At 45.8% G+C, this 17,265-nt stretch overlaps 1 protein-coding gene and 1 non-coding gene across 2 annotated transcripts; both read right to left on the bottom strand.

Moving 5' to 3' along the window:
* Positions 1-8,702: 8,702 nt before the first annotated feature.
* nrm (nurim) lies at positions 8,703-12,008 on the bottom strand. The gene is made up of 4 exons (XM_076302184.1): positions 11,807-12,008; positions 10,752-10,945; positions 10,409-10,585; positions 8,703-9,983 (listed from the first exon to the last, which is right to left on the bottom strand). Exons 1-4 carry the CDS (start codon positions 11,955-11,957, stop codon positions 9,660-9,662), a joined length of 846 nt encoding a protein of 281 aa, XP_076158299.1. The 5' UTR covers positions 11,958-12,008; the 3' UTR covers positions 8,703-9,659.
* On the bottom strand, positions 11,146-11,218 carry trnak-cuu (transfer RNA lysine (anticodon CUU)). The gene has a single exon. It is a non-coding gene; the product is annotated as a tRNA-Lys (tRNA).
* Positions 12,009-17,265: the final 5,257 nt, after the last annotated feature.

Genomic DNA, 17,265 nt, shown 5'->3' with positions numbered 1-17,265 from the left:
ACTAACAAGATCAGCTTCTAGTATCAGTAGTAGAACACTCCCGTTCAGTAGTTGTTAGTCTGAAGCAACACTTTAATGACTTGCTTCCTATGAAGGTATACTGTATATAGCAGGGAATCTCTGTCTGTCTGTCTGTCCTTCACTTTTCTCAATAACCCTGTATCCAATCAGCTTCACACTTGCTGAGTAAGTGCAATGGCAAATGTGAAGTTGTTTGGATGTGAAAGACAACATTTAGCAGATCTTGACCTCTCTATTATGGCGACCGACTCCGAAAGTGATATGTGCCTGCAAGCACAAAACATTTAGTGGATCTTGACCTATAGTTAACAGGTAAAGTAGCCTACACAGATACAGTATAATTTAGAGATCATGCATGGCCATACAGACATCAAAGGCCTGTAACACTGTTTGTTAATTCTTCAATCAACAAATGAGAATGGATCATACCATAACACATAGTTTTCTGGACTTAATCATTTGTATCCACTAAACTCTAAATTTGCTCTTTGTAAACCGCTGCGGAAGACAGCTATTGGGACAGCCATATGAATGGCTGGAGGTAGTTAGTTCTTCTTCTTGGCTCCGACAGGGGAAGCACTCGAGAGTTAATGAGGAAGTGGCTACACAGACATCCGTGAGTGAGTCACAAGGTTCTCCAAAAATGAACTGGCAGAGCTGATCTTGATTATTTTCTCCTGTCTCATGCATTACTGAATTGTGCAGTTCTGGCTTTCTTTCTCTTTCTCTCTCTCTCTCTCTCTCTTTCTCTCTTTCTCCAAAAATCATGTCAGTTGGCCCCATTTCAGAATTGGAAGACTTGCTCATGAAACAATGGGTAGTGTCAGTGTTCAGCGTAGCAAAATATCTGGGAAGAACTGCAACAAACACTGTCCGGGAAACCAGTAAACACTGCCAGAGAGATTGCCTGCATAGCCCAGTCATTTCGCTCTCTGCTCACAATTCTCCGCTCTTTCCCTGTAAACTTGACAATGAGTCAGAAATCCCAGCCACACACAGTAAAACATGCAGTGAAGTCCCTACAAACAGGAAAAAGCTAAGGAACATGGAACAAGCCTGCTGCAAAGGGAAGCAGGATATTCCCAGGAAAGTCACCGACAATCCAGTCGATTGATTGAGAAACAGCATGCGTTTACAGGAGGGCCTGAATAAAAGCCTAGGCATGTCCCACAGATGTGCATATTGTTGGTACAATAAGAATAAGTTCCAAAAATAACTGTTCCTCCTCACCAAACAATTTGAAACAGCACTCTGCAATGCCATTGTGAATAGACATTGTCCATTTACTTATTGGACGTTATTATCTAGTAGCCATCTTAGGTTCTAAAAAGTGTGGATATTGTGTGGGATGTGTATGTGTTTTCAATAACTAGAATTAATTGTGTAGCAGTGAGAGGTGTGTGTTGGGATGGCAGAGGGTGCAGTCAGTGGCTTAGCAGAAACGCTAAACTCACAGCACTCTGCCAGCTCAGTCTTCCTGTTTATGCTCCAGTAGGCCTTTGTAGTGGAGCTGTCCTAATTACTCAAGAATAAGGCCCTCATTCTAACACACACACACACACACACACGTACACAGTCTGTGTTGCAATTCTGATGTGCAGCCTGACATATTTTACATTGTTAAGATCAACATTTTATTGGCCTATCATTGCTTTCTGCATTTTTCTGTGAATATATTATCAGTGAATAAATCATCAGTGCTCTATAGCACCTGTTGCTTTGCAACCAGCAACAGCCTATAGGCCCCCAGACAGACCAGGGAAACATGGTAAAGAGTGGCTGGTTTCTTTTACTGTGGTTTCCTGCCTCTATCTCAGTAAGACTGTGTGTCTCTGCCACCCCACCAGAGTTGCACATTGTTTTCTTCTCTCTCTCTCTCTCTCTCTCTCTCTCTCTCTCTCTCTCTCTCAGTTAGCTAGACTTGCCGTGTTGGAATCAACAGGGAAACTATTATGCAAGCAGCACGTAAACAAAAGCTATATCAACTGTGCCGTGTGCCATTGTGTTGTGCCCATGCAGCCAGCACACGTATTGGCAGCATCTTTACAAACAGGTTGTCTGCATGTGAAAACTGCCACACTGAACAAAAATCAAATCAAATATTATTCTCCTTTAATGTAATTTACACACCTGATTCACACACAATAGACAATAACACTTATTTAAGAGTAGAAATGAATAGTTGAAAGGGTTGCAGCTGAAAAGCGCAGTGCAATAGTCCTGGACTCAAGTTTTACTAAGAACAGAAACAACATGGTGGCTGCAATACTTTTGAAAACAGCCTCGTAGCTTTTCACCTGTCGTGCAGGATAAGCCTAAACCTGGCTTATCTCAGTTCAAGTGTCCCCTAAGCAATCAAGATGTTCTGCTCACCTCACCAAATGAAAGATCAGACTCAGGCAGTCATTTACTTGTTTTGCTTTAACTGATTTTTACTCAGTTTTTGGAAGTATTGTAATGAAGATTGATTGATCAATGGGAAAGTGTTAGTGTAGATTACATGCTTACGTGTACAGCTAATAGTAAACTGAAGCTGCAAGAACAAAATGTTCTCAGACTATATTCTCAGATCCTGTGCTCTGCTTGACTTCACAAACACACATTTGATACAGATCAGAACACATATACGCAAAAATCTACATTATATAACAGTAAAGAACACATGTCCCATCCGAGTGATATCAGGATGTCATACACAGTTTATATGGAGGGATAATACGGACACTATGTGATTCTATAAGTATTGTGGGGACACAGAGGGATTCTATAGCCACAAAAAGCACTGACAATCACTCACCCCTTTGTTCGCTGTCCCTCTGCTTTTGACCAGACAGGACTTCTCCAAGTTCTGGTATCCCCCAATCACCTGAATCTCCTCGGCCGTGGGGTACCTCTTCTTACCCCCCTCACCTGTTCCGTTGGGGGCGGGCGTCTTGGTTTGACCGGCCGGTTTGGAGGCGGAGGCGGAGGTGGAGGTGGAGGGGCTGGCTGGCGACGCAGCTGCTGCTCCAGCTGGCTTTCTGGGGGTGATGGTTATGGTGGTGCCCCTCTTGCCCGGGGCAGAGGAGGCGCTGCGGATAGAGATGAGTGGAGGGGAGGGAGAGGCGGACTGGGAGGGGGTGTGGGTCGGGGAAGGGGAAGGGGAGAGACTGGCCGGGGAGGATGGCGGCACAGGTGCTGTTGGCCTCTCCGGGTATTTTCTTGCATTCTCTGGCGATGGGCCGGAGAAGGTCTTCGATTGGTTCAGTCTCGGCTGAGCCCGGAAAGTAGGTGGCGGTGTTCTGGGGCCTGCTGGTGATGTCACGTCCCTCGTCTGCCCATCAACTGGACACAGCTGTTGTTGTTGTTGCTGCTGCTGCTGCTGCTGGGTCTCCTCCCTCTGCTGACCCTGAGGCGCCTTGATCTCCTTTTCACCGAAGGTGCTCCTCTCGGTCTGGACCATTTGTCGTCTCACTTCCTGCTCTCGGAGTCGCAACTGCTCCACCTGACGCTGCACAGACAGGACACTGAGGGGCTCGTCGCTGGACTCCCAGGGATGCTCCACCTTAGACGGACGGTCCACCTGCACCTCCTGCTGATGACACGGTGTCGGCTCTGGCGTCAACTTCGGACGGAAAGGTCTGTAGTCCTCATGGGGCAGGGGCTTGTGCGCCAGGACCTCCACGGGTCTCTCGCACAGTCCAGTCCGCGAGCCCACCGTCTTCAGGTTGTAGATGCGGCTCATGGCGGCCAGCGAGTGAGGCAGAGGTGGGGAGAGCGAGAGCGAGCTCGCGGGTGAGGAGGTTTGCGACGGAGGGAGGTAGTCTTCGTCTGGCAGCTCGTCGCCTTCTCCTCTCTCGTCTCCCACGCCACGCACGTCTTGCGGTCTGTCTGTGTCCCGGTGTCTCCAAACCTGCTCGGCCGTCAGGTCCACTACATGTTGGGTCAGTTCCTCGACCTCTACGTCCTCCGCGCGGTCCGAGTAGGCTATCAGAGTGCCAGCGATGTAAAGCGATCTGTCGTCTTGTTCCTCTGCAGCAGCAAAGGGTTGCGAGAGCGAAAGGGGAACAGGAAGTTGAGGGCTGGCTCTTGACACGCTGAGTTCCTGTGTGACGTCAAACGGGCTGGCTGTCAGCGGCAGCGGCTCTTCCTGCCTCCACTCGTCCACCGCGGTCGTCGTCTCTCTCTCTCCTTCTGCCTCCATCTCCCACCCCATTTTCCTCCTCTCCTCGGCCGCCCTCTCCTGCGCTGCGTCCCTCCATCTCTCCTTGCACGTGTCCTTCTCCGCTGCGTCCAGATCCTCGCTTTCTCCGTCCACCGCGCCGGCCTCTCTGGCCCTCTGCTTTTCCAGCTCCCTCTGACGGATCTTCTCGCGGAGGGACTCGACGCGGGTCAAGGGTCGTCCGGCCTTCCAGCTCTCCCTCCTCTCCACCCCTTTCCCCGCCACCTCTCCTTCTCCTCCTCCTCCTCTTCCTCCACCCTCTGGTCCATCTGTGCTGGGGATGCGTGCTCTCGGCCTGTCTGGTGCCATGTCCACACCAAAGAACACAGTTCTTGGGATCTGTATCTCATCCGGCGCTGGAGACAGACCCACCGAAACGCATCGCTTGGGCGATTTAAGCACCGGCTGCTCCTCCTTGTACACACGGCCTGAATAACCGTCATAGGGAGACTTTACGCTGCTGCCTACGACCGCCTCATCTTCGGGCGAATGAATATCTGCATTCTGCATGTCTTGTCCACTTGTCGTGTCGGAATCTGCATACACACACGTCTGCGTCCTTCTCCGATTTTCACGGTCGGACTTTTTATCCCACACCCTGCCTATCTTGGAGATGAGCTCCTCTGTGTGTTGCGAAAGCACAGTTTGGGTTAAAAGAGGGTCCTCTGACTCAGTGCTCTCCCAGTCTGACCGACCCCCTGCGTCTGCTTCCTTTACAGTCGGGCTACGGGGAACGTTTGAGAGTTCAGTAGCAGCAGACATAACTCTGGACGGGCTGCGTGGTGCATACACTGCATTCTCAGTGGAATGGACGCATATGCATTGGGGTGGCTTGGACTCAGCCTCTGCTCGCCACACGCTGGACTGTTTCTTTTCCTCGATCTGGAGCTCGATCTGTCTCTCCCACTCTTTCTCTCGCTCGATCATCCTGTCTCTCTCCATCTCTCTCTCCGTGATGTCTGTCTCTGTGAGTCGCTCGGCCAGCATCTCGCTCGCTCTGTCGCTCGCGTTTTCGTTTCTCTTGGTCTCCTTCTCTGTGGCTCTCGCTTTTCCCTCGTGGCGGATGGACACCTTGCGTGCGAACGCTATGCCCTCCGTGTTTCTGACAGAGGCCACGGTGAAACCCTCATCTTGGGTCATCTTCACGACCAGCCCAGCAGGGCCCTCTTTGGGTGAGTTGGTCTTTTCTCCAGTAGTCATATCATTCTCAGGCCCCTTCACTTCCCTATCAGTCTCACTCTGTCTCTCAGTTTTAACATCAGCTTCAGCGGCTGGCTTTGCTTGTTTATCTGCATGCCTCCATCTTAGCAGTACCTTTGGTTTGGTTCCCCTCTCGGGACGTTCCCCTGTTCTACGATCCGAGAACGTCCTCTCAACCGCCTTCCTATCGAGATGACCACCCTCGGCCAGCCCGTTCTCCTTAGCAGTTATGACGCGGTCGGAGAAGCTAAAGGATCGCTTAGGCACCCCCCTCATAGCCTCGTCTTCCTGTCCCTCTTCGCCTCCGCTTAGGTCATCACCGCTGCCCCTTCTGCCGGACCTGTCTCTCTCCCTGCCGAGCCGCACGAAGCAGTCGGAGCTCTTGGACCTGGACGGGGGCTTGCGGTGCTCCCCAAATTTGCTGAGTAGCTGGCTCACCCGGCTTCCTCTCTCTACAAGCCCACTGCTGTCACTGCTGCTGCTGCTGCTGCTGGGGCCGGCGCTGACCTGCCTCTCCTCTCGCTGGACGGCGGCCTGCGCCTGTGGCCTGGGCCAAACGGCAGGCTCTTTCACGCTGGCCTTTTCTCTCCCTCGCTCTTGGTCTGGAGCCCGGGCCGCCTCTCTGGGCCGCTCCCTCTCGCCCTCCGCCATGTCCTCGCAGGAGCCCCGTGGGTCTCTCCCCGGCACCTCCTGCCCCTCCACCTCCCACTGGTCCACCCTGCCCTCACCACCCCTGGTGGCCATTTTGACTCCTGTGGCCCTGTCGTCCACCCCTGCTGGTTTGATAATCAGGACCTCTGTGGCCCTGATCTCAGTCACGCTCCCACCGCCTGCCAAGAACTCTCTCAGATCCATTCTCATCCCTTTCTTCTCTCCTCCTCCTCCTCCTCCTCCACTCCCCTCCTCCTCCTTCTCTTCCTCTTCCTCCTGTCTCTCTCTCTCCCTCTCCACAACTTTTTCGATCATCTTATCCTCTCTCTCGCTACCTCTTCTGTCTTTCTCAATGATAATAATGTTTTCAGCCTTGATGGTGCGCAGGCCTGGGACGAGGGGAAAGAGGGTGGTGTCTGTGTCTTTCTGCCCCTCTTTTGTTATCCTCGTGTTGTCTCTATCCCTCTCTCCACTTCTGTCCTTCCCTGATTCTCTCCCGACGCTCCGGTCCCTCTCCCTGCCCTCACTTCTATCTCTTTGTCTCTCTATCTTGATGTCAATCTCCCTTCCTCTGACCATCTCCTTGTCATGACCCCTACTGCCCCCTCTTTCGGTGTCTGTACCCTTATCCTGGACATCTACACCCTTCTCCAACTCCCTGTTTTTCCTCCACCCACTCTGAGACTTTATGAACGGGTTCTGTCGGATGGGGCCAATGTTTTCCATGGAGACGCGCCCAAACGCCTTGATCGGGAGGAGGTCATACTGTGTCCTCTCTGGCTCCAGGGTAATGGTCATTTCGCCACCGGTCTGTGTCAATATGTAGCTCTCGGCATCGCCTGAATCCACGGCCTGGTAGCCTCCTTCCCTCTCTCTCTCCCTGTCTCTCTCTCCTCCGCCGCCTTCTTGCTTTGCCCTCCTGCGCTGGATGATGCCTCGCTTCCAGGCGGGCATGCTAGCAAGCCTGTCCTCCTCCTCTCTCTCTCTCCTCTCGCGCTCCTCCTCCTCTCTCCTCTTGCGCTCCAGCAGGAGTTGTTTCCATTCTGGTAGGGAGGAGACAGACATCACCCGGAGGGAGAAAGGACTGCTGCTGCAGCTGCTGCAGTAGACGGGTGAACGGGTGTGTGGCGGGAGGGGGGGGGGATATTTCTCGGTCAGAACCTCAGGCTGCCTGCCTGAATCCTCTCTCAGGTCACTGCACCCTGTCAGGGTTGCAAACAAAGGCTCTTTAGTGCTGCAATACAACACTGCCATCACAGGTATGCATGTGCAAAGATGAAAGTGGAAACACTTCACAGCCCTGTAGGCATACTTGCGAATAAAAGTTATTTTTTATCAATGGTTTTAGGCTATATGAGGGACAAAAACAAGTAGGCTACACTATACTCTTATACAGTCATAATGTTCACAACACAACCGTTGTTCACATCAACGTTGTAATGTAAGTAAAGAGAGTAAGCAAAGTAAAGTTGCAAAAGTAAAGAGAGAAAAGTCTACTCTGAATTAATTGTTTCCTTCATGTTAAAATACAGGGTGGTTATTGCTGTCAGTTAGGTCACCCTCGTGAAGGTAGATAGTATTTTTTTCAAAATCACTTCAAAAGTAATTGCATTGTTCTTTGCTGGCTATGCAAGAAAAGTATCATCTCAAACACTTCTTCAGGGCATAATGCATCTGCTGTAAGTGCATCAACAACTGATGACAAAATAACAATTCCAGTTCCATTACACGGCAATGAGGGAATAACACTTACAAACCTTCAGCGATATTATTTTCTTCTGATTGGAGTTTTTAAGGCTGGCGCAGATGTCTTCGAAGTGCTTACCATCTTTCCCCAGGGTAAAAAGTAGCCTTCTAAGCGCTTTGCAAACGCAGCATACGGCTCAGATCTCAGCAATGCCTGGATGGTAGACAGTTAACTGTTTATTCGAGGTTGTCAAAAAACCTAAGTGTATGGCTATTAATACTATAGCCTAAGATGCGCGACCTCCGAGAGAATCAGAACGTTAAGACAGAAAACGTCTCCATTGGTAGTAAATATTTCCAGCTTCGGTGCCTCTCGAAGTTAATCCGATAATTACATTAAATTCCTTCAGGGAGTTAGTGGCACACACCATATTGCGCGTCCTAAGAAAAGACGTCTAAATTAGACATCCCGTCTGCCAGTCAACCACCCACCTCTTCGCTCCCTCCCTCCCTAGCGGCCGTGGAGCTGGGTGATGGGGGTCACCACTGAACGTGCAGTCGACAGGACAGGATCGGAGTTACACAAGGTAAGCATGGGGCTAGGCTACACACCAGCCTCCCGTCCAGGGGGGTATTCCAAGTAGGCCTACGTGGTTTAGTGACAAACCTGGGTAAGTTCACTCAGGGTAAGTGGTAAATCTCCAACAAGAGCTCTATGGCATTGTTTTGTAAGAAGAATGAAGCCATGCAACTCTTCTATTAGGAGATTTAACCCTTACTCCGAGTGAACTTACAGGTTTGTCACTAAACCACATACTTAGGATACCCCCCTGGTTAGCTTCAATACTTTCCTTTTGATTTGATATGATTATCGGTGTGGTGTGGTGCAGTTAATTTTTTTCATTTATTTCATTAGGCCCATACCATAAATGACACCACGTGATTCCTTGAATGACTATTTTATTAAAACCTCATGCTTTAGGCCTATAGTGTATATTTCATTATATGGACCAGCGTGTAGCTCAGACAGTAACATATGTCTTTCCAGTGTATAAGCTGTGTTGGGATTTGCAAAAGGCCCCCAAAGCTCTATGCAAGTAGAAACTACAACATTACTTTAGTCTTTATACTGACTGTCATAACATAAACAAAACTTTATTTCTCTCATCTCAGCATTTACATACTCTGCACATTTTAGCCTCCTCTTGTTTAGAAAGTCGCCATGTTAAGACTTTTAGCAGCTCTTTCGGTCCTTAAAATAATCAATAAAAACAATCCAGCATATAGTTCCCTGTGGCTGTTGTAAAGTGGTAAACTCCAATACCAGTGAATGTACCATTTCTGCAGATGCACTTATGAACATTTCTATAATGATGTAACATTCCCGCGGAAACACGTTAAATAGCTTGGCACTCTGATATGTTTGATCCTAGGGTTAGTAAATCATATTCTGACTGTTAACCCAAACTGTGGAAGACATTTACCTGAAAAAGCCTTGCAGCAATTGGCACAAAATGTACACAAAATACTATAAAATTGGATAATGACAAAATATACACATAAAAGATGACACTTTTAAAGATATGTGCTGTGTACTTCAAGCATGCCTATCTCAATGTCCTGAATAGTTCACTGACTGTAGAAAAACAGTCATTATGTTTACATTATGTAGTACTGCAACAACCATGCTCTACCTCATTATCTTGAATACTAACTGTTTAACATTCAAGGTAACTGTGATAGATAACTCTTATTTTGTTCGGATGCAGCTGTAAACATCAGTGATTTGTGTGTTTGTTTGTTTGTTTGTCTGTTTCCTTGTTTGTTGTCAGGAGACTAATTCAGTACATCTCTTCTCCAATTTCTGCCTCACACACGACATCAATACTCTAGTGTATATTCAATCATGCTTGTGATTGTTGTTGTTAGCTGTGGTTGACAAAGCCTGACCACTGCCACCTGCTGGTATAGAGAAGATCTGCATCTTGCTGCGCAGCTGCACACTCAAATAGGCACAGTCTTGGGTGTCCAGAGAGTGGGCCAGGGCCAGGTAGATGGTCAGGTAACCTGCCAGCAGTAACCTGTCCAGCGGGAACGTGGGCAGGAGCCAGAGGACGACGCCAAGCTCCAGACACACAGGGTGGCGCAGGTGGGCATAGAGCCGTTGAGCTCGGGCGGATTTCAAGGCCAAGGGGTCACCCATGCCAAGGCACTCATAATACACCTGAAGTAGAGTGGCAGGATAACTTGAGTTAAATGAAAAATTACAGGTAATGTGAAAACCTTGTGTAACCCTTTGTCTCGCACATAGACTGCCTCTCATCAACTGAATAACAGTTCAGTGAACCCTCTCAGCAAATGTTTCATAAAGACAGTAGCATTTGAGGAAGTGACACTAAAAATGACCTAAACATGTGCAGAGGACTTCTGTCACAGTGCACAAGAGTAACACTCACACTGTGTCTGCCTATTAAAACAGCAGTAACACTGGCATTGCACAAACTGCAGCAAAACACAGTGCTGGCTGTGATGTGTTTAAATCTGTGAAGTATTTACATTTATGCATCTCAGTAATAGTGCCTCAGTAGACTACATCATCATTACTTCAATTTGGTACTGGGACAAAGATTTCCCATCCTTAGCTATTACCTGTTTGATTCCGAGCAGTTCACCATAGTCGAATATCAGCAGAATACTGAAGATAATTGCCCAGGCCAGAAAATGAAAAACGAAGCAGATCAGAGGGAACCAGATGTCCCAGGGTGCATTGTGCACTGACCACAGGCAGGGGGCGTTAGTCACAGGCTGCCAGAAACGCATTAAAGCCTATGACACGAAAATGGCATTAGTTACATGTTTTTTATAGATAGCAACAGGGGATTCAAGATGGATCATGCAGTTAAAGGGTGGACATATAATTTATTGTTGTGGTCATCAGTATATGGAAGAATGACATACTTAACATTATGTTGTAATAATATTATGGTATTACCTGTAGAGCGAGAGCCGTTGTGGAACAGTACATAGCCCGGTTTAACACTCCTAGGACAGACTGACAGACCTGTTTAACGGGCGGCCAGGCCAAAACACTATGCTGGACAGTGAAGAGAGCCAACAGGATGAGGTCTACACACACAGCTTTGAGGACTGATGTGTCTCTCAATGCCACGGACCATGGCACAGACTCTGTGACAAGCAGACACACAAAAAAGGCGTGGAGGTGGTGTGCTTATCAGTATGAAACATTATCTGGTTCCACAATTGGGCATCGGCATATTCTCTCTTACGACCTTCACAGGCTTTTCCTACCAAGCTACCCAAGATAACCATTTCGAGTAAACAAGACATTCCAATATCATACACTGTGTTAAGGCAGAAAAGCTTATCGCCCAACGTGGGGCTCGAACCCACGACCCTGAGATTAAGAGTCTCATGCTCTACCGACTGAGCTAGCCGGGCTGTAGCGTGATGACATCATCGCGCCAATTTCATCATTGTTCAGCGACACTTCCAAAAATGTTTATTTTCGTGTTTTATTCCACTTACACTACATATGTTCACATTTTTGTATCAGCCTACTTTGCAATTGTTCAACGTTTCTCTCCTCCAGGTATAAGTTACATTTACAAGTAGTGGAATCGAAATATGCATGAATTCAGAAGGTTAGGTAGGCTAGGCTACATGAAATGTTAAAGTTTTCGAACCAATTCACGAATCGAATTTCAACTGCAGGCTGGAAAGAAACGTAGAAATTGCGATTTTAAACTCAAAATGAAAGTTATTTCTGCCTTTAAAAATGCACACTGCCGAAAGTGTATGCATTTCGTTAAAATGTATAACGTTAGGTGGAAAGTTAATTCAGAACTCCAACATTGTAACTTAACTTCTAGTCATTTTAACCTGGGCTAAAGACTGACAATGTTAATGACAACTTGCATTAAATGCATCATGACAAGTTAACGTTATGCTAACAGTAAAGGAACAGGAACGGTTATCTATGGCAGCGAAGATAGCCAATGCAACCTAAACTCACGAGTTAAATATTACCTTGACAGAGCGCCGACCCCCCTGTGATGTTGTGGTAAATGGCTCGAAAGGAGATGAAACGCACAAAGTCAGTACCGGTCACGAACACAAAAACAAAGTTTAAAAGAGCTAAAATGCTCAGATAAGACACACGGAGGTCGATTGACGCCATGTCAAACTTTATTTTTTTCTACGTAAAACTAATTTCCGGGATGAGCGACTGCATTTAGTTGTAGCAGAGAATGTCTAATAAGGGGAGAACCGAACCGCCACTCTCGGGAAACTTCCGGTTTCTGAACTGGTTGCAGTTCCTGTTCTGGTTCCACATGAGGGCGCTCACGAATAAGTGCAGAATGAATGGAGGTCTATGGAGCTGTACCCCTCAAATCCACTTTTCTCGGGATATAATTTTTTGGCCAGAAATTGGAATGTTGCATGCGAAAGAGGGGGCAGAGAAAATATACACCGCTGAGTATTATATTTTTTGAGTCACTTATTTGTTCTAAAAAGCCTTTCAAATGCGTCAATGACGTCATTCATTAGCAGCAAGCTAGTGAGTTGTGGGCAACAACGACCCAACCTGTAAGAAATCGAAAGGACGTAAGTACTCGTTCATTCAACTTTTGACCTATAATCCATATTGATCTGGCAGAAACCACAATCCAATCTTCGATTTGTCAACGACAACCAGGTGAAAGAGACACATTTAGCCGTCTAGCTCCATAGACCCCCATTGTTTTTGCACTTATTCGTGATCGCCCCTAGCGGAACTGCAGCAGATTGCAGGTACAATGGAGTTAATAGGGAGTGATCCGGCTCTCCGTAAACGGGCTCTGGTCGTAGCCTATTCTGTCTGTTTGTAAAGCCTACAGCGTGAAAGTTTTGGTAAATTACTGTAAACTAGATGTACCGCATAGCGGTACAAAATATGACCGCCGCTCAGTCCTGTACATCCTTTCCGCGAAAATAAATCACACTTCAATTTGTCTCCATATTTTACTCCATCCCCCACTCTTGAAACTTTTGTGTATGCTTGTTTGGCATGCCTGAGTGTGTGTGTGCGGCTGCACAGAAAGTAGCCTACTGGTGCTGAAAAGGTGAATAGATTGTAGAATAGCCAAAGAAGATGTAGCATTGTTATAAAACCTTTAAAATCTCTAAACAATCACAAGTAGGGCAGTTCATCACAGTTCATCCATTGCAACTGGATTGATGAAAGGTCACTTACACCTGTAGGCTACATTGTATTTGGGAAAAGCAAAAGGTATCAGCATAATGTTATTAATTAATTAATTAATTTATTTATTTATTTATTTATAAACAAAAACATCTCTGTCAGTTCCATGCCATTTTCAACAGCTATCAAAAACAAATTGGATGGATGGATTTTTTTGTGAATGTTTCTACTTCTACATAAGATTTTAGTCATCTTTAGTTCATGTAATACTTTATTGTCAATGCACAAATTAAGTAACAGTAGTCTGAAACGTTATTGTTAATGCACAAATTAAGTAACAGTAGTCTGAAACGAAATGCTGTTTTACATCTAGTGGTGCAAATAACTGACATGTCCAAATGGGCCTTGATGAAATGCGTCGCTAGACTGTTCATACACATTTTAACGGGCCAAAGTTGAAGAGCTGTTGTCCGTTATTGTTCGTGCAAATATAGGCTGATTCATGTTCCCTTGCATTGTGTAACTGAGGTCCATGGCTAGTCTGGCTTTCACCAGACCAAGCTCAATCTTTTAAGAAATCAAAAAATAAATAGCGGGCAGATCAGGCTGGGTTCACCAAGCCTAGGCACCTGATATTGTTCACGCTCTGGCTATTCTAAATGCAAAAATGCATCAGGGAGTTATGACAAAACTGTAACTAACAAACTAGATCCTAATAGAAAGCTGTTAGCTTCCCTAAGCTACCGGTAGGCTTATAAGGTAGGCCTATTTACAACATAAATTGTCAATAGGCTATGCTGGCGACACAAATAAAATCTCCTTTGGAAACCAATGGCTTACGCCTTACAGTATCAAGCGGCTTAAACTGCCATATCGTGGCGAAAAGTTGTTGAGTCATGAGTCAAGGAAAGCGCGAATGAAGTAGCTACTTCTAAATGGGACCCACTACACAGTAGCTTAAGCTGTGTTACTAAAGCATGGATGAAATTCTACGAAATTCTACGAAACTTGGCATACCCCCAGAGAATGCCAGGTCAATCATACACATAAAATTTGGTGCAGTTCTGAACATCTTAACTGAAGATAGGGGCGATTAAAGCAGAATAATATTGCATTTTCATTTTTTACCGGAGGGGTGCAAATCACAAATGAGTGATTATGGGCCAGATTGATGTGGGCCCTTGAGACCAACATACCATAAAAGATTCTTCATCCTCGGTGCCACGGTTCAGGTAGTTATTTAGGAAAAACTGCTTTTTTTGCGGTTCGGGGGGCCCAGCACGGGGGGGGAGTGGACCCCGGGGACGAAACGAAAATTTTCCGTAAAAGTCTAGTGGGGCTACATACCCACCAAATTTCATGTGCCTCGGTGTCCCGGGTATCGTTGACCAAAAATTCAGGAAGTAGATGACGGGAAAAAAAATAAAAAAAAAATAAAAATTTGACAATCCCTATATGACCGCTTCGCTAGCTTCGCTAGTGGCGGTCATAATAAACAGTGCCACCTACAGGCCTGGGATATGAAGTAACGTGTTGAGTCGTGTTGAGATGGATCCGTTTGGACGCAAATTTTCTTGATACGGTTCCAGGGAAGACGGAGGAAAAAAAGCTCGGTTTGGTACGTGTGGACTAGGCCTGAATTTAGTTGACTTTGTACTCTGCACAATGACAATAAAGTTGAGTCCAATCTAATCTAATCTATCCCTAGTGACCAAACATCACCAACATTATTGTGTGGCGAATCCATGAACCAAGTCTGGTTTCGGTACGAGAAAGCATTGCCAAGATATGAGCTCATTTCCTGTAACTTTAGTATATCCAGTCACCAAATATATTGTGTGTCCTCGGGATGGGGTCCTAAGTCCATATACCAAGTTTTGTTTCGGTACGTGAAAGCATTGCTGATATATGAGCCTACATCCTGTGATTATAGCGCCCCCACAGTGGTAAAAAGACTCCACATTTATTGTGTGTTCTTAGGATGGGAAAACATATAAACACAGTGGGTGCCTTGCAGCTTCGATGCTTGGCCCCCAATAATAGGAAAATGTACAAACACAATGGGTGCCTACACTGTAGGGCTGTAACGATACACCAACCTCACGATTCGGTTTGTATCACGATGTTTGACCCACGGTTCGATATGAATCTCGATTTTTTTTTTTTTTTTTTTGGAGGGGGGGGGGTGCTAGACATTTTATTAAATAATATTTTAATAGCCTCCCTTAGAACACAGAAACAGAGGATTACAATATAATATATCTATTATTTTATATCCTGATATAAAAAAAAATGTCTGAAGGACTGATATTTATGACAGCACACTTTATGCAGATTAGCCTATAGCCTAGGCCTACTATTTTTTATTACAACTCTACCTGTTTAATTCAGCTGTCTGGTTGAAGCCTGGAAATATTGTAAACAAAGTAGCATATAGCTTAGCCTATCATAGTCTACTGATTGGACTGTTCAGTTTCCCCATGTGTGTTTAAGTTTCAAGGTAATACTTGTTCTCCTAGGGACAGGCCCTTTTGGGAAACGTTGGTATTGAGATGATCAGTCAACTTCAATGCAAGAGTTTTAAACAAATATGTGCAGCATGCTAATGATGCTAAGCGGATTTAATAGTAATTTAGCTAGTCGTCTATGCGTTGCTTTCACGATTGTGAATGTTTTATTTAAGTCGCGCGTGTTCATTGAGCAGGAGAGGGAGGGAGAGTGAGAGGGAGGGAGCACGAGAGAGAGCAAGGCAAGGAGAGGGGGTTTACTTCTATACTGTTTGGTAAAGTTGCACACATAGTCTACAATGAAAGCAAGGAGAGGTATGAAATTATTATTTATTTATTTGTTTTTGGACAACGTAGGCTACCGATAAGTAAAGCGGGAGTTGTGGGTTGCTTTTGCGGCCGCATAAGCTGCAAAGCACTGCGTAAAACACTAGAAAGGGTGTGTCGCGATTCTGCCTTTTCACACCGCGACACAGTATCGTGGATATGAATGTCGCGATTTCGGTTTCGAATCGTAAATCGTTACAGCCCTACTACACTGCTTGGTCCCGAATAATAGGAAAGCGTAAATATACAATTGGGCTTTGCTACTGGCCCCCAATAAGAAAAGGTAGAAACAGTAATGATGCTTCGCAGCTTCACTGCTTGGCCCCCAAAATGACCGAAATGTGCCAAATGACTTGAGTGATGGGGAGAAAATGTAGTGTTAAAAAGCCACAATCAGAATAATAGCTTGAGGATTTTGAAATTAAAAAAGCCTATTTTCTTGGATGGAATTGCTCATGAAGGAAGTCATTGGAAGAGGACACACTCAACTATTCATATACGGTGGAATTGTTTGCAACAAATCAGTCTTGACCAAAAGGGACCAATTTTAGTGTATAAAAACTGCAATGAGAGAAATAGGCCATGGGAGTTCTAATCGAAAACAAAGCCATTTTATGCGATGGGGGTTTCACATGGGGGTTGTCATTGGAAAGAAGAGCGAGTGTAGTTTCGGAATGTGTTGAAACAGCCGATGCAAAGGACATTATGGGATGTGTGTAGCTGTTCAAGTGCTGAAATTCTGCAATTTCACAAATATATATTATATGTTCTAAGGGGTGGAAAGGTCACATTTTCCACCATAGAATTTCACAAGTGAGGTGTCATTGGAAAGAGGAGAGAGTGTAGTTTCAGAATGTGGTGAAAGATCCCTTGCAAAATACATGATGGGATGCCTGTCGCTGTTCAAGTGCTGAAATTCTGCAATTTCACAAATACATACTGTATTTTCAGAGGGGCAAAAAAGGCCATTTTCCACCATAGAATTTCACAAGTGGGGTGTCATTGGAAAGAGAAGATAGTGTAGTTTTAGAATGTGGTGAAATACCCCTTGCAAAATCCTTCATGGGATATCTGTCCCTGTTCAAGTGCTGAAATTCTGCAATTTCACAAAATACATACTGTATTTTCAGAGGGGCTAAATATGCTATTTTCCATCATAGAATTTCACAAGTGGGGTGTCATTGGAAAGAGGAGATAGTGTAGTTTCAGAATGTGGTGAAAAATCCGATGCAAAATGACATGTAGGCCGTAGGGAATACATTTACTGTAGAAAAACTTCAAAAGCTGCTACCAACTACATACCACCCCCCCCCCCCCCCCAGTGTAAAATGAACAAAATGATTTAATAGAAAACATAACACAACATGTATCAAAAGATCCAGCACAGAAAATAAAGAAAAAACTACATAATCTGCCACCCTCTACAGACACCCCCCCCCCCCCCCCCCCAGTGTAAAATGAACAAAATG

This window comes from Alosa pseudoharengus, unplaced genomic scaffold (assembly GCF_046254945.1).
Source record: "Alosa pseudoharengus isolate Yale_2024_CS ecotype anadromous, Long Island Sound unplaced genomic scaffold, YU_APseudo_1.1 YU_APseudo_1.1_scf_23, whole genome shotgun sequence".
Taxonomy (NCBI): Eukaryota; Metazoa; Chordata; class Actinopteri; order Clupeiformes; family Clupeidae; genus Alosa; species Alosa pseudoharengus.
Note: the sequence above shows the minus strand (reverse complement) of the source record. Positions and strands in the feature narration are given on the sequence as shown.